Here is a 21,127-nt window from a genome sequence, read left to right as displayed (position 1 = left end):
TTTTTTAAATTTATATTACAAGCTCTGTTGGGACCTGAGTTGATTTAAAGAAGACCCAATCAAGAAAAACCCATTCCAGCCACGCTATAGTGCCCGTAATTGTCTTAATGTATTGTCTTTTCATTAATATGCAGTATATTTACCACATTTCCGTTGCACTTCCTTTGGTCCAGTGTTTAAAGAGCTGCTAACCAGGCCAGAACACGACCACGATTTGGACGGCGACGAGGAGCACGATCGCAAGAACGGCGCCCCACACCTTCCAAAGATTGGCGACATCAAGAAGGCCAGCCGCTACTCCATCCCCGACTTGGCGGTGGATGTGGAGCAGGTGATGAGCCTGGAGAAGGTCAGCAAGAAGGCGAAGGGCAACTCGGTGGGAGGACGCAACAAGCTGAAGAAGATCTTCGACAAGACGCTCACCAGCATCCTGCCTCCAAAACCATACAAGTATGGAGCCCTAATTACTTCTGGATAGTAACTTTTATCATGCAGGATATAATTGATCCTAAATGGAAACACTGGAGAGCGGAGGTTTCTGTGTCGACAACTCTGGAGGGTAAATATTGACGATTTATTATTTGCAGGCTGCACACAGCATGCTTAAACCTCTAATTTCTAATTGAACCCATCACAGTATTAAGAATAATAAAGATGCTGGATTGGACAGAGTCCTTTGGTTCCAACCTCCTCCAATATCGCCCCCTGCCTGTCATCGAGTGTACTGCCATCTTACGCCTCACCGGCTCCCTCCTGTTTCCATAGTGACGTCTGCGTAGGCCAATCGCAAGACGACAGCATTGTGGGGATGAAGCAGTCCAAACAGATCCCTCCACCTCTGCCCGTCAGCGGGAGCCTGTCGTCCTCCAACCCAGACCTGCTGCAGTCTCACCATCGCATCCTGGACTTCAACAACCAGCCTGGTGTGTATTTACGCCCAACGGCCGTTGAGGTGACGGTTTGTGTTGAAATGAAAACGTGACCAATGAGCTTAGGGGTACACTACGATTCATAATGTTACTGAGACGTAAAAAAAAAAAAAAAGCTAAAATGCTCTATTTTTTTTATATTTTTTTTATTGTAAAGTCACCTGATTTTCGTGGCTCTGCCAGTTGTAGATCCAGTTGTAGACAAAACCTGTGTAGATTTATTCAATAACTGCTGTCCATCCCATGTCTGTGCTCTTCCAGTGCCGGTCATGCCGAGTGAGTATCTCCTGCTTCTCCTCACGTAGCCTCTGCTATTGCCGTCAGCGTCTACGTCAGACGTAGACCTGAATCGGCTGCTCTACTGCAGTTTTAATCCGAACTCTGTTTTTGACATCCATTCATGCTCGTGAGTGGAAATTGGTTTAAGCTAACGGCGCCGCACTGACTGCTGACCTTTTTCATCTTCCTTGGGTCAATGAAGATTTTTGGGTCTTTTGATCTGTGGTGATTCTGATCAAACTTATTCTCCATCGCATCCTGGAGATGCTGATGTGTTTGGGGGGGAGGGGGGGGGGGTATGGAAAATGTTCTGGCCTTTCATAAATCTTAGCAATCAAGCAGCAAACCTAAAACTGCTGTTTCTTTCATAATTCAAACCTTTCGGTGGAGAAGAAAAGCTGCTGAGTGAAGCCCTGTCTTCATGGAAGTCTTTTGCGTCCTCAGACATGTCCGACCAGGTGTTACGAGTCTTCAAGGCGGACCAGCAGTCTCGATACGTCATGATCGGGAAAGACACGACCGCGAAGGAGGTGGTCGCCCAGGCCATAAGGGAGTTTGCCGTGACCGCGGTCGCCGATGCTTATTCGCTGTGCGAGGTGTCCGTCACGCCGGAGGGAGTCATCAAACAGAGGAGGCTACCGGACCAGCTGTCAAAACTGGCCGACAGGATCCAACTGAGCGGCAGGTGAGCGCGTCTTCACTCGGATCGACAGCGAGATCAATTACCGGGTTTGGTTACGTCCACATTCTCTCTCGTCGTCGTCAGATACTACCTAAAGAGCAACATGGAGACGGAGACGCTTTGTTCCGACGAGGACGCTCAGGACCTCCTGCGAGAAGGCCAGATCTCCTTGTTGCAGCTCAGCACGGTGGAGGTCGCCACGCAGCTCTCCATGCGGGCGTTTGAGCTGTTCTGCGCCATCGAGCCCACCGAGTACATCGACGACCTGTTCAAGCTGCGCTCCAAGGCGGAGTCGGGCAGCCTGAAGCGCTTCGAGGAGGCCATCAACCACGAGACCTTCTGGGTGGCCACGGAGGTGACGCGAGAACCCAACCAGCTGAAGCGCATGAAGAACATCAAGCACTTCATCAAGATCGCCCTGCACTGCCGGGAATGCAAGAACTTCAACTCCATGTTCGCCATCATCAGGTGGGGGGGGGGGGGGGGGTCTCGGAACAAGCTCAATTTAATTTTGAAGTCAGACCAAGTCCCTCGGGTGACATCACTTCTGCAGAACCGATTTATGCTATTTTTCCCGCTGGCGTGTTAAATCAGATATTAGAACTTGTTATTCCACGCTCACGTTTAATATGCTTCGACCCACAGTGGTCTGAACCTGGCTCCAGTTTCCAGACTGAGGGGAACGTGGGAAAAGCTGCCCAGCAAGTATGAGAAGCTGTTCGGGGACCTCCAGGACCTCTTCGACCCGTCCAGAAACATGGCCAAGTACAGGAACGTGCTGAACAATCAGAACCTGCAGCCGCCCATCATCCCCCTGTTCCCCGTCATCAAGAAGGACCTCACCTTCCTGCATGAAGGTAGATGACCAGAAACTGTTTAAATTACAGCGTGCAAACCTGGAAAGGCGTTTCTCCGTCTGCCTCATCTCTGAGTAAGTTATTTTCACGCATCGCTCTTCCCCTTCTTCTCAGGAAACGACTCTAAAGTGGACGGGCTGGTGAATTTTGAGAAGCTACGGATGATCGCCAAAGAAATTCGCCACGTCGGTCGCATGGCCTCCGTCAACATGGACCCGGCCCTCATGTTCCGTACCAGGTAAGACGCCGTCTTGTCTCCCTCTGTGTAAACGCCGTCCAGCACTTGGATGGCTAGCCAAGCTCTGCGGGGTCGGCGAGTTCGCACCGATTCAGAAACGACTTCTGCGGCAAGCCTTTCTGTCGTGCAGCTGTTCCCTCTGGCAACTGTTTCCCCGCACACGCAGTTGGCCCGGGAATTGTACGGCGCTCCCGTCGACGTGCGTCTTTGTCTCATGATGTCTCTCCTCAGCTGCGTTACCGTTTGATTCTCTGTCCTCTGACTTTCACGTGGGTCTCCGGTGAAATTGCTTCTCTTTGGTGATCGTGGTGATCTTTCCTGTCCTAAGCTTTGTCTCCTCTTCTGTTTCTGTACTCGTCCACCCTTTTTCCCCTCCGTGCTTCTCTGTTCGCGGCACCCCCCGCCCTGTAGGAAGAAGAAATGGAGGAGTTTAGGGTAAGTTTGGTGAACCCTATGACCTTTTGCCTCCCCCCCGCCTTTCTTGTTTCTACCAACCGGTTTGAGTAGAATTTGCCCACTAACACTCCCTGACCCCCCCACCCCCACCTGAAGGTCACTTATGCTGATGTTAGCTCCTACATGACTGTTTCGAATTTTGTGCTGCCTCGGTAACTCTTTCAAAAACAGAAGCGGAGTGGAATATTCCTTTTAATAACACAGAAAAAAACCTCACTAGTCATATAATAAAGTTCATTTGTGCAGTCTGTCAATCAAAATCAATTAAAATGTTGTTATCGGAAGCATAAAACTCATTTTTCATATTGGATTGAGATCCCACATTGGCAAATGTGACCTTTTAACTAACGTGCATGCAGCTTCAGTCTCAGAATTGGAGCCGCTGAATGTTCAGTACAGATCTATCATTTCTTTCATCATGCTTTACATTCTTGTGGTCTAATGGGACATCGGTGAGCAGGCTGAATGTAACGGGAAACACATGGAGGCGTGTCATCTTCACCAAAGACAAATGGGGAACTCGGGTTTGGTTATTGCGCCTCGTGTATCTCAGGATTATGACTCAGCTTGTGATCCTTAGAAATTCATCTGGGAATGGTTTCCTTGACGTTTAGAAGATGCCGCTTCTCCTTTTAACACATTATTCATTACTATTTGTTTACAACCTATTTTGTGTGTCATTGTTTTAAGGCATTGTGTATCTTGGGCATTTCATCCACATTATCCACATTAAAAGTAGTAAAAGTGGAGCTGAAAGCAGCTAAATGTTTGTCCACTGATTTACAACAACAACAGACTCACGCTTAAGTCGGGCGGTTTGAGCATCCCGTTCTGACTCAAGCCACAGAAATGTAAACCATGTCCGAGCTACAGTAGTACAATCCCTCCTTTCTACTCCCTTATTGTTTTTAAGGGAAGCAATCTTCCCTTACCCCCCCCCCCCCCTCTCCCCCCAACCTCTACTACCTGGAATGTCTGGAATGTTTTGGATTGAAGAGAAAATTCTTGCTCTCTGCATGTCCACGTTTGCGTCCTGTAACCCGTTAGCCCCGCTAGCGTTACCGCTCCAGTTCGCTTTAAACAGCCTTTAAACACTGAATCAGTTTAACGCTTCTCTTGTTGTTGTTTCTTGTTGGTCTTTGTCTGCGTTTGTGTTTGTATTTCTGCACACGTCGCTGTGCGCTCAGCTCCTTAAGCCAGGGTAGCGCCAACACGGCGGTGCTCGACGTCACCCAGACGGGTGGGCACAAGAAGCGGGTGCGGCGCAGCTCCTTCCTGAATGCCAAAAAGCTTTACGAGGACGCCCAGATGGCCCGGAAGGTCAAACAGTACCTCTCCAAACTCAGCCTGGAGACCAACGAGGAGAGTCTGCAGACGCTGTCGCTGCAGTGCGAACCCTCCATCAGTACATGTGAGCCTTGCGTCCCTGCAGAACAATCCCGACAACGAGTTCCATATTTCTCTTCAGATGCGTGCGTGCATGCTCCCTTGACTCATCGTAATTCACTTCCTCTCTCCCGTCACCAACAGTGCCCAAAAACGCCGGCGGGAAACGGCCGGACACGTCCCCGGTCGTGTCCCGAGCCGCCAGCCAACAGAGGGGCCAGCTGGCCAAAGGGAACCAGGCCCTCCAGGTTCCCGCTGTGGCCCTTTATCCCTCCAGAAAGAAAGTGCCAGTCAAGGACCTGCCACCTTTTGGTAAGACAAAGCTGTTTCTTAGCCTCTGTGTGGCGGTGCTGCCACCTAGTGGCCGTCTGATAGCAGGAGAGAGAGAGAGAGAGAGAGAGAGAGATAATAAATCCCAGACAGCATCCCGGCAGCCTGGAGGGGGTGGCAGTGTTTCTCATGCTAATTCGACTTGTCGTCTACTTGTCCACAGGCACCAGTTCCCCTCAGTCTCTGAAGAAGATCCTGTCCCTCTCAGAGGAGAGCGGCGAAAGGCACCGCAGACAGCCGGAGGACACCGTGTCCAACGCCTCCTCCCAGCTCTCCTCCCCTCCCACCTCCCCTCAGAGCTCACCCAAGAAGGGTAAGCCAAGAATCCTCCCCCTCCCTCCCTCTCAAGCTCACACACACTTCTCCGGGCTGCTCCCTTCAGACGCGACGGCTCACAACTTCCACCTGGTGGCCAGCAGCACGCATTGCATTTAGCTTCAGACGAAGCTCATATTGCAGGCGGTTCTGATGAGATAGTAGACCCACAGGACTCTCTGACGGGTTCTGGAGCTGCGGCTTCAGTTACCCCCCCACCCCACCCCCGCAGCCTGACCTGGAGTCACCTAATCATTGGGAATCCTGAACAGTCCCATCAATCCATATATTTTTGGCTATTGCAAATGTGTCCACAATCCTCTTCAAACTCTACGAGCCGCACTAAAGTTCTGCAGCGACGGTTATAACCCGAACAATGTGCCGACCCGCGTCGGCAGTCTCGTGATTCACGTTTTTGTTTTTTCTCAGACTTTTACAGATTCCGTTTCGCCTTCACACCAATTATCTCAGTGTTTCCACCCCCGTCAGCCCGAATAACACGGTTAACTGCTATTTCAGTTCCGATCCACTCGTCGCCAAAGATCTGCTCGGCAAAGCCGCTCTACATTTAACCCCCCCCCACCGCAGATTTATGATGACGACTTTTGTATTGGAAGCTGGGATGCATTCAGTCCTTTTCTCTTCCTCTCTCCAGGTTACAACCGTTCGGGAGACGCCTACTCCGACTCCGGCCACAGCGAGATCTCGTCTCGCTCCAGCCTCGTCAGTAACTCCTCTTTCGACATGGCCCAGGAGGAGCGGAGGCTCCGTCATTCCGGAGGAGTCGGGGAGTCTCACGTCGGCGGGCAGCGGCTGGAGCGACGAGCCGCCACCGACCCCGACCAGTACAGCCTTGGGTAGGCGTTTTCCCACTCGCGGAGCGGCTGCGGACTTGTTGGATCGTCGGCTTCTCCTGATCCGTCGGACGGTTTCTCTCGATCCTCAGATCGTATTCATCGATGCAGGACTGTCGGAGCATTTACACCGGCTGCCCTACCATCCTCTCCTCGCCCAGTTCGGAGGAGCTGACTCAGGATCAGGGCGACCGCGTTTCCCTCGACGCCGCAGACAGCGGCCGCGGCTCCTGGACTTCCTGCTCGTCTGGTTCCCACGACAACATCCAGACCATGCAGCAGGGCCGCAGCTGGGAGACCCTGGCCTTTGGCGGAGGTGGAGTCGGCATCGGGGGGCTTCCTCCCGGTGGACCGGAAGCCTTGTTAGGGGGGCCTGCCGCACTGTGGGCGGCCCAGGCCAGGGGGAGCTGGGCCTCCGCCAGTTCCTCCTCATCTTCAGCCGCCTACTGGGGAGAGGACTCTGAAGGAGACACCGGCACCATTAAAAGGAGAGGAGGGAAGGACGTCAACGCCGACCCGGAGACGAGCAGCATCACGTCCACCGGCTCGGAGGAGGCCAAGCTGCTCAGCCGAGCCACCCCGTCCCCCATCACCGCCGGGGGCAAAGGCCTGCTCAGTGAGTGGCCACATCGCAATGCTAAGGGTAGCCAACCAATCAGGAGGGCGTTGTGTGTGGCGAGTGTTGACATTCTGACATGTTTCCATGCTAAGCTAACAAATCTCTTTGTGTCCCATCAGCCCGGAAAGAAAGCCGTTACCGCGAGCCACCGCCGACTCCCCCCGGATACACCGCCCTGTCCATCGCCGACCTCGCTGAAGGACAGCTCCTCACCTCGTCTGTCCCCACGTCTGCGGCGACCCACACGGGCCGCCGGCCCCCGGACTACACCACGGCCCTGCAGCGTTCCCGCATGGTCACCCAGTCGCCCGACTCCCACCAGGCGGCGAAACAGCGGCCGGGCGGCCTCCACCGCACGCGCTCGCCGGCCGGGGGGCAGAATGCGAAGGAGGAAGAGGAGGGTGAGTCCTTGTCTTCCAAACTAGTCGCTCTGAGGAAGGCAAAGCCAGTGGCACAGCGTACCCCCGAGACTCCCAGACCCTGAGAATGAGTGTACGGGGGGTTGACGGGCAGGGCCCCTCGCCCCCAAGGCAGGTAAAGACTCATTTATCAGGTTGCCCCCCCCCCAACACACTCCACTCCACTCCAATGAACCTGCATGTGATCAGGAGCGCACACACCTGGACCGAGACCATTCCTTCACCGGGAGGATCGGCCCCACGCCAAATCGCATTCCTAAAAAAACAGAACCCAGAACTGGTTTTCAGCCATTCTGGATTTGTGATCCAGTGATTGTACATTTGGAGTGGGACCCCCACCTGCATGAGGCCTCCCGGTCAGAACCGAAGCTCACCTCACCTCCACTCATTCTGCTTCTCCCTCCGTCTCACACACTGAGCTGAACAGCATCCATCAGCGTTGCCTTCCTCTCACCCACGCGCCTGACCCCGCCCACACACTCATCAAACACGTGTGGCGGTATTTTTCTGTCTTTTGTCATTGTTGTTGTTATCGTGTTATCTTAATTTTACGGTTTAGAAAAGCTCCGCCTCCACGAGGGAGTCGTCTCAATCCAGTTTTGTTATATAGTACCTTACAACGTAAGTTATAAGGTACCATGAATCAATCAATCAAAAACTAACTCTGGGGCGGGATTAATACTCATAAATGTAAAGGTTAAGACGATGACGATGTCGGTGGGTGGGGTCTCTAAACTATCTGGGAAACCTGATGACTGAAGATCAGGTAGATTGTGATGAATCACAGGCATGAGATTGTTTGAGAAGTAGTCAACGTGCTTCCTGGTTTGTGACCAATCAGAAAGCAGGGTTTCCTCCCTGTCCTCCTAACCGCTCGCTGTCTTCTGTCTGTCCACAGAGGATGAACAGGTGTCGGCAGTCTGACGGGCGTCGCCAGACGTCCCCTTTGCAGTAACTCGAAGCCCACCTGGTTTGTAAGGGCGGGGCTAAAGAGGGCGACACAGGCGGACCAATAGGACTCATCGGTTAGGTGCCTGCCTCCCCGTTGGCGCTCCGCCCTTACCGGTGGGTTCCTCTGCTCGTCTCCCTCCCCGGCCTTAAAGCATCAAAGGGGGTCAGATGACCCCGCATGCAAAAAAAAAACATACTGTGAAGAAAAGATGGAGAGAAGGTCAAGAGACACCTGGCACTCTGGGGGGGAGGGGCTACAGAAAGCGAGCTGGTGCCTGCGGGTCAACCGGTCTGCAGATACACAAAACCAACATAGATGTTGCCGTTAGCGACGGGACACCCCCAGACTCCGCCCCCGTTAACACGGCAGCATCGCGAGTCGAGCTTCATCTGCACTTTCTCATTTTCTACTTTCTGTAAAAAACAAAACAAAACAGAACAAATAAAAGGAAGACGGACTCAAATTGTTCGGAGACAGAGGAACGACGATCCGACGTAATTTTCCCGCCAGATAATTCCTTTAGGGCTGAGAAAGAAAGGCTGAGTCGGCGCTTTCCTCCGCCTGGACTGAGACCGCCCGTCTGCTGTCGACAGTATTATCTCCTGTTTCACACGAGAAAGCTCAGCAAGTGTTCCAATCAAAGCTGGGAGGAGAGCCCGGAATGCACGGCATACTGACACGCACGCACGCACACACACACACACGTACCAGGACAAACAAACACACAATTATTTGTATTTTCTTTTTTTTTTTTTAAATATAGCACTTTCAGCACAACTGTAGATGTTACCGGACACGTTGCCGGGACACCAGGGTGAGGGTGAACCATATCTTCCTGTTACCCCCACCCCCCCCGGGGGGCTCGTCTGAACATTGACAGTACAGTGTTGTGTGACCTGTGTAGGTGATCGCAAAAAGCACAGAGCTGATAGGACGAGCGGCCGCGTCGGGCTCCGTCGGGCGGGACGCATCCGACGAATCAAAAGATGCTTCTCATCCATATTAAAAGCTCGACATCACGCTCTGCGGACGAACGCCGGGATCAGACCGGAGTTTTAGGAATCAAACTACAAACTGTGAACAGCGAGCAGAAGGGTGGTATCATCAGCATATTTCTGAAGCTGCCAGTGTGAGTGTAACGGTCGACCTTCAACACAGCATCTTGTACAGAGTCTTATAATACCCGCGTATCCTTTCAAAATAAAACACCCGCAAATTCAGATTAGGCTCTCATCACGCCACATTTCGTGAATGTCCAAAGCGCCTTATGATGCCACGATCCCGTCGTTCCTGTTGCGAATCACCTTTTTCAAGATGGAGTCTTAAACCACGCAATAGTGAAAGTGGAAATGCCTTATTGAAGAGAACTTCCCCGGACGGTTGCTAAGACTCGGTACAAGACGAAGCCAAGCGCTTCCTTTCTGTTTTTAAGTCCCGCGTGGCTTTCAGGGTGGCGTGGGATTTGCTGTGACATCACATGTTACAGATTGGATTCTCTTTTTCTAACCTGCTCCTCCTCTCCCTCCGGTGATGCGCTCAGAAACTCTTCCTTCCTGTTACAGGCGTCGGCTCAGCCGGTGCCTGTGTGTATATCGCTTTCATCTGGTTTCATACAAAAAAAACACAACTGACTGAACTTTTTTTTTTTTTCCTTCGACTCCGGTGAAGAAATGGACACATGAAGAAAATCTCTCAAGGCTGCCAATCGAGAACGATCAGAAATCGAATTGTGAACTTTTGTGTTTCCGTCTATCGCTGATCACATTGATCAGACTTAGAAACTACAGACTGAGGAAAAGGTGAATGAGGGCAGCGTCTCCCGCTGCGTTCCCGTGACGACACACTAATGGCATCCTGGTTCCTTTTTGTTATCGTACCTCTTTCTTTTTTGTAACGGCTGCCGATAGATTGTTAATTTGTTTGTACTACAGTGGTGACACGCATCATTCAAGATACTGTGCGTATTTAGCAGGCCGAGTCCTATTTCGAAATACAAAAAGTTGCACAAAAATGTACAAGATAAGTGTAGTAGGTAGAACTGCTACCGCCTTTGATGTGACGTCAGTGAGAAATGTACATTTAGCTGGTGATGACCTTCTGTTCTTCATTCTTTCTCGTACTACTTTGACCTGTATGTCTTTTAAAAAGACAATCGGAGTATGTATCGGTTGTTTTTTTTGTATTTTTAATACAATAATTGTAAATATTGGTTATATTTTTGTTCAAATGTACTATGTTTATGCCTCAACATCCAGTTTATATGAAGCTGGGAATAAATAAATACTGCATAAAGAATCAACACCCGGGTTTTCATGCGCTTGTTGGTATCTTTTCCGTTTGCTGTGGAGGACCGCCCCCCCCACCCCACCCCCCGGATCCCGCCTGGCGTTTCCTGGAAGAGATGTGAGAAAAGCACCCTGACCCAACACTCATTTTTTTTAGATTTAGTTTTATCCAAATAGAGCCCAAACTAGAAAGAATGAGCCGTGTGTTTCGGGGTTGGACGCCGCGCTGGCTTTGTCTTCTGTAAGTAAAACTTTCACCTCATTTTCATCATAAATTCATGATTTTAAAGAAAAGTGTTTTAACATTTATTGTATGCTGTGAATAAAACATTTAGATAAAAAGAAAAAGACAACATAATCACCCCTGGCAACATAACAGGCCGACTGATGATGACATAATTAAGCAGTTCTGTTATTTTACTCCGACATAATCACGTAATTTCAGAAAAACATCCAACAGTTTTGTGCTTTCATTTCAAACTACCAGAAGAGTGCACTGTTTGTTCTGCACCACAACCTCCATATATCTTTTCCAGTGCACTAGTTTCAGGAAACGGGTGCACTGTAATTGACACAGTTTTATATAATTGGTTTAAACCTAATCAAAAATGATGTGCTTGACATTCCCACTGTAGCGTTGCCATGGTAGTAGACACCATATCACAGCTCGACATTCCCACTCATGAATAATGCAGCCTCGGATGGTCCTGGTTCCCTCTATCACAGAGCTGAGGGCCCCCGATGTGTCAAGCATCCAAAACAATTATACACACTTCTACCGGACGAGGAGCATCCCCCCCCCCCCACACACACACACACACACACACACAATCTTGCATCAGAGTACCGGTAAATAAAAATCTGTTTCACTTGCATTTGTTTCCCTTTTCAGTTGTGTTCTTGCAAAAAATATAAAAATACATTTTAATTGATTATGCAAGAACTAGGCAAGATGGGAGTTTGATGCTGTAATAATGAGTGAAATTTGATTTCTTATTTTTGCAGTTAACCCTTCGCTCGCTGGATCTAGATGCTCCCACCTCTGGCGCAAAGTCTGCACAGCTTTTTAAGGGTTAACAACTTAAATCATTATCGCTGTAGTAGAAGTGATAAGTGCTTTATTTATGTGCAGCTCCTTCCATTCATTCTCTCCTGTGGGAGCTAATTGGCCGCTCTGTATTGATTTCTCATTATATGTGATGGTGTGACATCACGGCTAGAACCTCAGCAGGGAGAAGAAAGAAAAAAAAAACTTTAAGACGCTAAAATAATTCTAATTTCTCCTCCAAACAAATGAGATAAAGTATCAGAAGGAGAATAAACCCATTGCTGCTGCAGCCGTCTGCGTTAAAAAGATAACCGATACTGACACCAGGATGGATGTGGAACCGAAAACCGCCCAAAAACTGTACCCCGAGCTGCTGCTGCGTGAAAATTAAAGAGGACTGCTGTAATCTGTGTCCTTCGGTGAAACCAACACCCGACTGGGGGCCGTGTTTACCACTCCTTTGGCCCCGGAGCTGTGCTGCGTCCTCTGGAGCACCAGGGGGCCCTCTTCGCTATGAGATGGTGCCAGATGGAAACATCCTGCCCTTCCCTGGGCGACCGGCCTTATCAAGAGGTAGCAGGCAGCCAGTGGAGCTCAGGAGATAGCCAGCTGGGTTATGAGTGTGAAGCCCCGGAGCCGCCGGCCCCCGGGTCACATTATGGGACTGTCTGGGTTCCTTTCATGGTAAATTGGATGAAGGCGGCACTAGAGCTGCGGGGAGTGGAGATGTCATGGCGTTCAGAGGCCTGTGTCTGGGCCTCACAGGGCTACACAGGCCCGAGCAGACATTTCAGTTCAAAGGGGGGGGGGGGGGGGGGGAATAATCCAAAATGGTCTCGGCTCAGGTGCTTCCCGGTGCGATTCGCCGCAGTAGGAATCCGGCGACTGAAAGCAGTTCAGAGCCGTTTCACCCCCTTTGTCTCTTTTGATTTAAAAATGTTCCACATTCAACACGGTCCAAGAAGGATCGCCCCCGCATCGCCCCCCCAAAGCAAACCCCCTTTACAAAGGCGTTCTTTAATCGCAGCCAGTGGGTCACTGTGGATTGTTTACTGTAAATACGCCTGACAACCAAACTGGGGGCCGCCATGATGCGTCTTATGTAATGTGATAAAACTCCAGTCGCACATTTCCATCACCTTCACATTTTGATGTCTTATGATGGCAAAGTGGCATTCAGGCGTTTTTCACATCCACATATCCACGGGAGGAATGGCTCCCTCGTGCCCCCCCCCCCCCCCCTGCTGCTACGTTAGCGATGCTACGCCAGCACAAATGTGTTCCTTATCCAACACGAGAGCGTCGCATCCCGTCGTAAATTAAATGGCGGAGACACATTTCATAATTGAAACTGTGTGGGAAGCGTGAAGCTCAATATGTGACCGATTCCCTTGTGCGTTTTCACGAAGCTGCTTTCGTGCTCCTTTTCACCGACCCTGAAGGATCCCATTTGATCGCTATCCGAGTTATAAATATTGCTTTGAAATGATTTGAATTCAAAGGCGTCTTCTGAGGGCAACGCCGCCCGTGGACTTCACGTTACAAACCTGACTCGCAATAAGCTGCTTGGTTTGCAGCGGAAGGAGGCCGGTCTTCTACAGCCTGCATTTGGCTGAGTGATAGCAATATTATTATATAGTAATAAAACATCTAATTAGGAATGTGAGTTTTCTGTAAGCTTTGGTTTTCTTTAAGATGTACGGATTTGACGTTAACCAGGAATCGCCGCCGAAAATGTCAAAAGTAACCGGTAATAATATCCAATTCCTCCGTGTGGATCATTAAAGCTCCATTATTCTGGAACGCCGCTGCTGCGGAGCGTGAGCGGGAACGTTTAATTTATTAATAACTTCCAGGATAATCCACAGTGACATTTAGCAACCAGATTTAAAGGTGGGATACTGGAAGCAGAATCGGCGGCGGCTCTGTCTGCAAGCGCATGAAACGACTTTCATTTCATGAGCGATGAAAGGGGGCCGTTCAGATTGGGAACGAACGCTGGTATTTATAGTCAGACTCATATCAGGGCGGAGGCGGCCCAGTCCTTGAAGGACAGGTGAACACAAAAGACTGCAAACTCATAGGAGACAATTGTCTTGTGTTCCTAAACAAGTCCATGTTTATACTAGAGCATGAAAACAACAAAAGTAAATAATGGTGCCTCTTTCTCCGAGGTGGTTTAGGCTTACAAAATAAAACACACACACACTATATCTTTACTTCAGAGGAGACATCAGAAGGAGTCCAGTTCTGCCCCCCCAGGCAATATACTGTACCATATTACCAGCAGCTCTGACACTGCCCGAGGGGTCAACCTGACATTCACCTCCCTTGTGACCCACTACTTGGCTATTAGGCCTAACTGGGGTTGAGAGGGCGACGGGCACTTTCCCCTCTCCGACCTCTGATAGGCTGGCTCACCTCCAAACCGTCTTGCTGCACTGGCAGGTGGCCCACGTGTGTGTGTGTGTGGGGGGGGGGGGGGGGGGCGTCCTCTTGATCATTATTTAGAACTCTGAAGTTGAGGACGAGCGAGGGAACATGTCAGACCCCGGCTGTTTGTGATCTGTTTTACCCGACACTAAATGATAATCAATTCTCTTTGTCTGGAAGAAGCCAGAATGACCCGGCTGCAGCGTCTGGACCGGGAGCATCCGCTGACGGGACGCGGTCGTGCACAACGGGGTCGGCACGGAGCAAGAACGGTCAGGATTTACACTTATAACATCGTCGATCAATCAATAACATGAATAGTTGCTGTTGTTACTGTCTGCACGTGTAATAACTTGCAGCCCATAACCTCTAGAAACAACGCTTCCATGTACAGTAGACATCTTGGAACAGGGGCAGCGAGCTGGGACCACATGGAAGGCCTGCCTGTCACCGCTGCTCAGCACAAGCGGCCACATTGGTGCCAGGCTCTTTCTGCACGTCACAACGCCGACATTAGCGCTGCTACTATTTCTGCTCCCATTGCAGCCATGTTTAATTACAGGCTTATTATACAAAAGGACCTCTGAGGTGGAAAGCGCTGGGCTGGGGGGCAAGTATACGGGGAATTAGTGCAATCATGTTTCCCTTCTTATCAAATCCTGAGATGGTTTTATATATATTTATATGTAGTACTGACGTTTAAAGATGGCTGCTGCAACGTTCGGGGTCCGCTCCGGCATGTAGATGTAGTTTAATGCTCTGGTTTCGCTTTGATTCCAAACAGTCGCTCGCCGTTAGAGCAGCTGAAGGTCGACAGGTAATCCGGGCCGGACGGATTACCTGTAAGGGACGTAAAATAAGAGACGTTGACTTTGTCGTGCGGAGGACGGAGTGAAAGTTGGCTCCGGAGGTCGACCCGTTTGGACGGCGAGGTGTCGGAGTGTTCTGCTGTAGCTGCGGGGGAAATGTTTTGCCTTTCCCAACGTCTCGCAGCGTCCCTGGGCAGTTCCAGACGTCAATAAATCCCCTGCATCAACATGCGCATGTTGCGCTCTTATTTTGCATCGCTGTTCAGACACATTCCCACTGAATTAAATAGTCTTGGTCGCCCACGGACATGTGGACCGATAATTAGGTTAAGGATGGCCTTTTCCATTTCGCTTGATCTCTTTCTTTGATTTGTATGCAATCCTCCATCCGCTATTAGCTGCATGCACCCCCCCGTGTGCTGGGGGAGGCAGGCTGGAAAACAAACCGATGTAAAAAAAAATCTCTGGACAGCCTGGAGGCAGCAGCAGAAATGGGGGGGTGGGGGGGGGGCTAAACCAAACTCCATCTCAAGCAACATCTCCCAGCTCCTCTGTGATGGGCTTGGAGCTACAGACCATCTCCATCCTCTGCTTTAGAAATAAATAAAAGCAAGGAGCTAAAAGAACCCAACGATCAACTAATCAATGATTCTCACCCAACAGTGTTTAAGAGAAAGTTGTGTACATCTGCCGAAGTCCATACGCTAAAGCTGAGCTGGTGGTGGCGGCGGCTGATTACTCTGCTGAGACCGAGGAGCGTGATGGATGCGGTGAATCCGCGGCCCAGCCCTGAGACACCGAGGACCTCTGCTACCATTCAACGAGCTAGGTAAAAGCTGCGCTCGCTACTTACTGTGAGTGGGCATATTGGCTGTGTTTGCGTGGGGGGTGGGGGGTGGGGGGGGTTGTTGTTGAGAGGCAGCTGACACTGCTGGATGGAGCCACTTTTTGTCAACACATGCTGGTACATTTCTGTTTGGATGCTGCTGCTTTCGCTCATTGTTCGTGCTTTGCGTCGTATTAATTATGAATGAGGCGTTTTCGTTGCGGCTAAGCTCTCTGTTCACCGGCGGTCGTTTGGCAGCTGCACCGCGATGCTTCATGTGTGTTTGCACACTTGAAATATTAATTCATGAGTATTAAAGACTTAATAGACTTGGCACAAACCTGACACACACAGACACACACAGGGTTTTCGTCATTTTTTTGTGATCTCTTGCTAATTTTGTATTTTGGGATGTAACGATGGGTTTTCCTATCGCTATCACATTTCACAAAGTTCCCGCGAGGCCTGATGGGGCCGTTTGATTTTTCATAACTGATAATTGTTCATAATAAACTAAAATCCTGAGCTGCTGTGGTTTGTCCTCCACATTGAACCTGTTGAACGTCTGAGTTTTAACGCAGGCGGAGGGGAGTTTGATCCGTCAAAGTGAATGTCTAATAATATTCCAAGCAAAGTGCAGATCCTTCATTCAAAGGTCACACCTTCCTGATCATTCTCAGGAATGACAAAGCCTGATTCTGTATTCATGAACGGAGTCTCGGCCATGATTTAAATGCTGTGTCAAATGTTGAAGATAAATTTGAGTAAGTTTCATATTTTATGGCCTTTTGTCTAAAAGTGAGGCTCCGTAAAAAAAAAAAAAAATCCATCTATCCATTTTCTTCCGCTTTTCAGTTCACGGGAGTTGCTGTATCCTGTTCCAGCTTGCTTCTGGGCAAGAGGCAGGGTACACCCCGAATGCGTCGCCAGCGCATCGCGGCTGATATTAATTTCAATGCTAAATCCTGTAGCTCTAATTTCAAGTTCCAAATCTCATTTTTGTAGGTCTTTGTCTCATGAATTGCACATTTTTCACAAATTATTCTTATTATTATTTTACAGCAGGAAAGAGCTGTTTTGTGATTGATTGTACAACTAAAAATGAAAAGAAATCTGAGCTCTCTGTTTTGACTGGCAACCAAAAGGTGCAGTAAAGAAAAACCAAATGCAATTTTCTCTGCATCCGATTCCTTTGGGAATCTTGTCCACTTTACATAAATACAAATTTCAGCTTCAAAATTTCAGATAGCTTTCATCTCGGATGCAAGCTATCTGAAATTATAATAAAGTCCTATGATATATTTTTTTATTATAAAGGTTTTTCCTGGACCGGGACCTCTCGGATGAGCCGGTATGGAACGGATCCCATTTTTGCCGACTCCAGGAATGAACAGAATCATTATCATTTTTTTGAATACTTGTAATTATAAAAACAAAAATCAAACTCTTCCTTGGAGAAGCGGGTTAGAAATGTTCCGTCTCAAACGCCAGCATCACGTCGAGCCGCAGACGCTCCGGGTTGGAACGGGTTTCCGCACAGATGCTGTGAAACCTCATACAGCGGGGGGGGGGGGGGGGGGGGAAGCTAATGACATCATCCGGTTTACGATCCATCCATTTCCCCTCCTCTGTCTCTGGAGACCAACCAATCAGCGCCATGGTTTTATTCCTGTGCCCCCGCCTTGTGTTGTTTCACCATTGTGCATTCAATGCCCTTTGCTTATTACATTCTGACACCGTCAGGCGCAAGTGGAGAGAGATTTCGGGGCGCTTTACAAATGGACTGGACTTATTTAAGTTTAAATGTCATTCCCAAGGATGTTGAAACCTCAGCGACTTCGTTTTGGCCGCTCCCCTGCTGAGCGCTCTCAAAATGAGAAGAAGAAGAAAACATTTGGAAGTTAAAACAGCTTTATATTAGCAGCTGCAGCAGTAAACACCCTGCAGCTCTTAGCATAATGAGGAAAGCATTATTAAACATGGCTGAAACTGTTTTTGAAGCTGCAGTGGAGGTTTTTTCTCCCTCAAACTCTCCTTATTCGGACCGGGTCCGACTGAATGACAAGAAATCTGCACGGATTGGGAACTTTAAAATCAGGACGTTGATGGAGGTTTTCGGGCCAGAGAAAAACGTCTTCAGGTGAACTGTTCTGTTCCTCAACGCTAAGCGACACTCCTATTGGCTGAAGGAGCACAGGTCTTTGATTCTGGCCGGTGCTCAGCAGGGAGGATCCTGTGTGCTTCTAATCGAAGCCTAAATTGCCCCATCTGCCCCACCTTACAGCCTCTTGTCAGCGATGTGGCTCCAAAATGTCAGATATTTTCTTTAGCGATTGGACGCCCGTTATTACAGCCGAAGAAGGCGATGACATAATTTGTGTTTACGACCTTTCACTTCCCTGATGTTTGAGTGGTGGAGCCGCGGCTCCCCATGCTGGGGCCCCTGCTCCCCAGCTAGCATGAGAGCCGGGGCCCCTGCTCCCCGGCTAGCATGCCAGCTGACTGAATCGCCTTCAGCTCATGCCATATGTTCATATATGGAGGAGCTGCTGTGAGATTGTCAGCAGGCGTCGTGGAGGTCAGCTCCTCGCTGGCGGTGGCCGTCAAGAACTGACAGATTCTAAATATACAACTGACCTGTGTGAAAAAGAATTCACGTCTTGACAGCTGGTTCACGAAGCTGCAACCTTGGTGGTTCTGATCGCGTCTCCATGGCGATCCCCAGCGTCTCCTTGCATGGCAACTAAAGCCGCCGTTTAGAGGTCAACCATTAAAGGCCTTTTATTTTCATGGCTGACATAATAACCATAAATCAGTGGTGGTGGGGGGGCGATAGCAAATTTAACCGATCATTTGATCTGATTTGCATCAATGAAGACAAACTGCAGCCCCGGATTCATAAATCCCGTTTAAGACTCGGAGGCACCAGTTTGTCTTTTGTTCCAGTTTGAGGTACAGCCCAAACTTTGGACGCTTTATTTCCTCCTGCTTCTTTCTGCCTTCTTTCCGTGCAGCCATGTGTGACAAGCGTTCCGATCATGACCAGCATTTCGTGACGAGTCCTCGCCGAGCAGAGTTGCAGAGATTAAGCAGAGCTCCGAAGCAGGAATTTACATGTTACTCCTTGTCGTCTAGTTACTCCAGGAAAAGTTGCATCCTGGAATAAAGATGTCTCGTTAGCAACGGTTGCCTAATCCCACGGAATAATTGTTGAACACATCCCACAGATGATTGTCTGTTGCTCTTCCGAGCCGTCATTACCTCCGATGATTCGGATTTTGACGCCGTTTGTTTCTCTGTTAGCAGGATTACGGGAAAACTGCTGGATTGATCTTGATGGAAAAAAATAAATACATCTAAAGATGGGTCTTGGTCTAATTTAGATCCCATTTCCTTTTGAGAGCGATCCGGATACCCGTCTGATTACAAATGATGATGACCATGATCCAGATCACCATGTGGATGGTGTAAATCTGTAAATGAGGGGAATGAGCTGCTTGGCGGAGGTCTGTGCTCTCCGAGTGCTTTTCTAGTTGATAGAAAACATTTCAAATTTGATACTGAAGCAACATTTTTCATTGTTAAAGCAGGACATTTTTACATATTTGTACCCCATCCGTAATGCTCGCTGGTCTGGAGAGAGAAAACGTGCAGCCAGCATCTGCTAATTCTAATTTATTGCCATGTTTTTCCAACAGGATAATGCCTGTTGGGGGGGGGGGGGGTTGTGCTGTAACACCAGGGGACGGAGACCCGTTAGCTTAAGACAGTGCTATCCTGCCAGCACGCCTGAAAGAAGGACGATCCGAAATGTGATTTGGTACAATTCCAACACAATTCTGATTCCAGCACCCCCCCCCCCCCCACCCCCACCCTGCTGAGCTGCCACACTCCGCCAGAGTGGGTGCAGGCATGTGGGAAAAAAAGAAATCAGATTTTTACTCCTGCTGTCAGCTGTGGCCATTACAAGGGAGGTAAATGACACAGAAGCTGAGTGTCTGAAAGAGCCCATTAGTTATTATTAAGTGCTCTCATTGAATTTACCTCAGCCCGGCCAGCGGACGGCTCCCATCTCTGCAGCATTCGGTGTTTTTGTTTGTTTGTTCTGTGTGAAGCAAGGCAGCCATGGTTCATTAGCCAAATACTGAGAAAACACCCTGGGCAGGTTCCTTTCTTATTATATTTCATAGTCCAATCGAATGGCTGCTAAAGGAGACAGAGAGCACAATAAATAAAAAAATAATCACCTTCTCTGTTAATGCTCTGGAAGGACGCTACGCACAACTCCTCATAATGAGGATGTGTCCAAACGCTGGACGCCCAGTTTTAATTTCTACCAATGTATTGACTTCATGCATTATTTAATATAAAATGGGAACATTTGCATCTTAAACTTTGACATTTTGAGGGATAATACTGCTGTGAATACGAACGACTTTCATCCTGCACAATGGAAAAACTCCGGATTGATTTTTTAATAGAGGTATCGTGAAAATCCTCAATTGTGGCTTCAGTAATATGATGATAATAAATAAGTATTTTTTTCATCCCGCTTTTAATTGTAATTTATTTTGGGTCGACGCTTTAATCCACACCTCACAATCTCACTCCGGCAGACATCGCAAGTGAGATTAACCGCCTGAGCGGTGCTCACCTAGCCGCAGATGCTACGGAGAATACAATCATTAAAACTCAGCCTTTACTGCTTTCATTCATCAAAGGAAACTTTTTCAATCTTCGAGTAAAGCAGAACTGTTTTTTTTAATGCAACCTTTTTATGACATTTCCACCAGCTGTGCTCTTATGGTCGCCGTGTCCCCCCCCCTTTTTTTAGCGGCGAACCACTTCTAATCGCATTTAAAAATCAATCTGTGTTCTTTGCTACTTTAAGATGTCCCATTAAACCTAACAGCTACATGGATTCTAGAGCCAACTCATTTGTTGCTGCTCACCCAATTGATTAAAATACAATTTATACAGGCCCTTTCTCACATTTCACAAAGCGGCCGCATTGGAAAAAAAAAAAGGCATAAAGACATCTCTGGAAGGCTCGGACGGCTTTGGATCGGGGCTAATGGGCATCGGTGGTAGATGAATGGGATTCTGAGCGGTGAACAGAAGCTGAACCGGTGACAGATGAGATCAGATACGAGGTCTGTGCGGCTGCTCAATGAGCAATAAGATCAATGTCGTGCATTGTTCCTCAAAATTAAACATCCTTGGAATAACAGCTATGTGAGCTGATTAAGTTTTATGCTCTTGTTTAAGCGATTTGATTTTAATTAGCAAATGAGCTCGAGGCGAATCTGAGCTTTCCACGATCAGCGCCGATATCAGCTTCCTTCTCTGACCAGAATTTATGGTATTGATAAAACATCTCCCCTCAGTCTGTTTGCGTGTTAATGACATT

General features: G+C 48.9%; 1 protein-coding gene across 1 annotated transcript in view; it reads left to right on the top strand.

Moving 5' to 3' along the window:
• rapgef2b (Rap guanine nucleotide exchange factor 2b) overlaps nucleotides 1-10,615 on the top strand; it is a 57,275-nt gene extending 46,660 nt beyond the window's left edge. Inside the window, exons 16-29 of the mRNA XM_068740870.1 lie at nucleotides 174-450; nucleotides 766-923; nucleotides 1,653-1,893; nucleotides 1,975-2,358; nucleotides 2,536-2,747; nucleotides 2,862-2,985; nucleotides 3,397-3,420; nucleotides 4,629-4,852; nucleotides 4,972-5,139; nucleotides 5,321-5,470; nucleotides 6,128-6,329; nucleotides 6,419-6,942; nucleotides 7,065-7,346; nucleotides 8,263-10,615. Of these exons, the coding sequence (XP_068596971.1) occupies nucleotides 174-450; nucleotides 766-923; nucleotides 1,653-1,893; nucleotides 1,975-2,358; nucleotides 2,536-2,747; nucleotides 2,862-2,985; nucleotides 3,397-3,420; nucleotides 4,629-4,852; nucleotides 4,972-5,139; nucleotides 5,321-5,470; nucleotides 6,128-6,329; nucleotides 6,419-6,942; nucleotides 7,065-7,346; nucleotides 8,263-8,288 (2,996 nt within the window). The 3' untranslated portion in view covers nucleotides 8,289-10,615. The remainder of the gene's footprint in view (nucleotides 1-173; nucleotides 451-765; nucleotides 924-1,652; nucleotides 1,894-1,974; nucleotides 2,359-2,535; nucleotides 2,748-2,861; nucleotides 2,986-3,396; nucleotides 3,421-4,628; nucleotides 4,853-4,971; nucleotides 5,140-5,320; nucleotides 5,471-6,127; nucleotides 6,330-6,418; nucleotides 6,943-7,064; nucleotides 7,347-8,262) is intronic.
• The last annotated feature ends 10,512 nt before the right edge of the window (nucleotides 10,616-21,127 follow it).

Source organism: Brachionichthys hirsutus, chromosome 6 (genome assembly GCF_040956055.1).
Source record: "Brachionichthys hirsutus isolate HB-005 chromosome 6, CSIRO-AGI_Bhir_v1, whole genome shotgun sequence".
Classification (NCBI taxonomy): Eukaryota; Metazoa; Chordata; class Actinopteri; order Lophiiformes; family Brachionichthyidae; genus Brachionichthys; species Brachionichthys hirsutus.
This window is presented reverse-complemented; position numbering and strand designations above follow the sequence as displayed.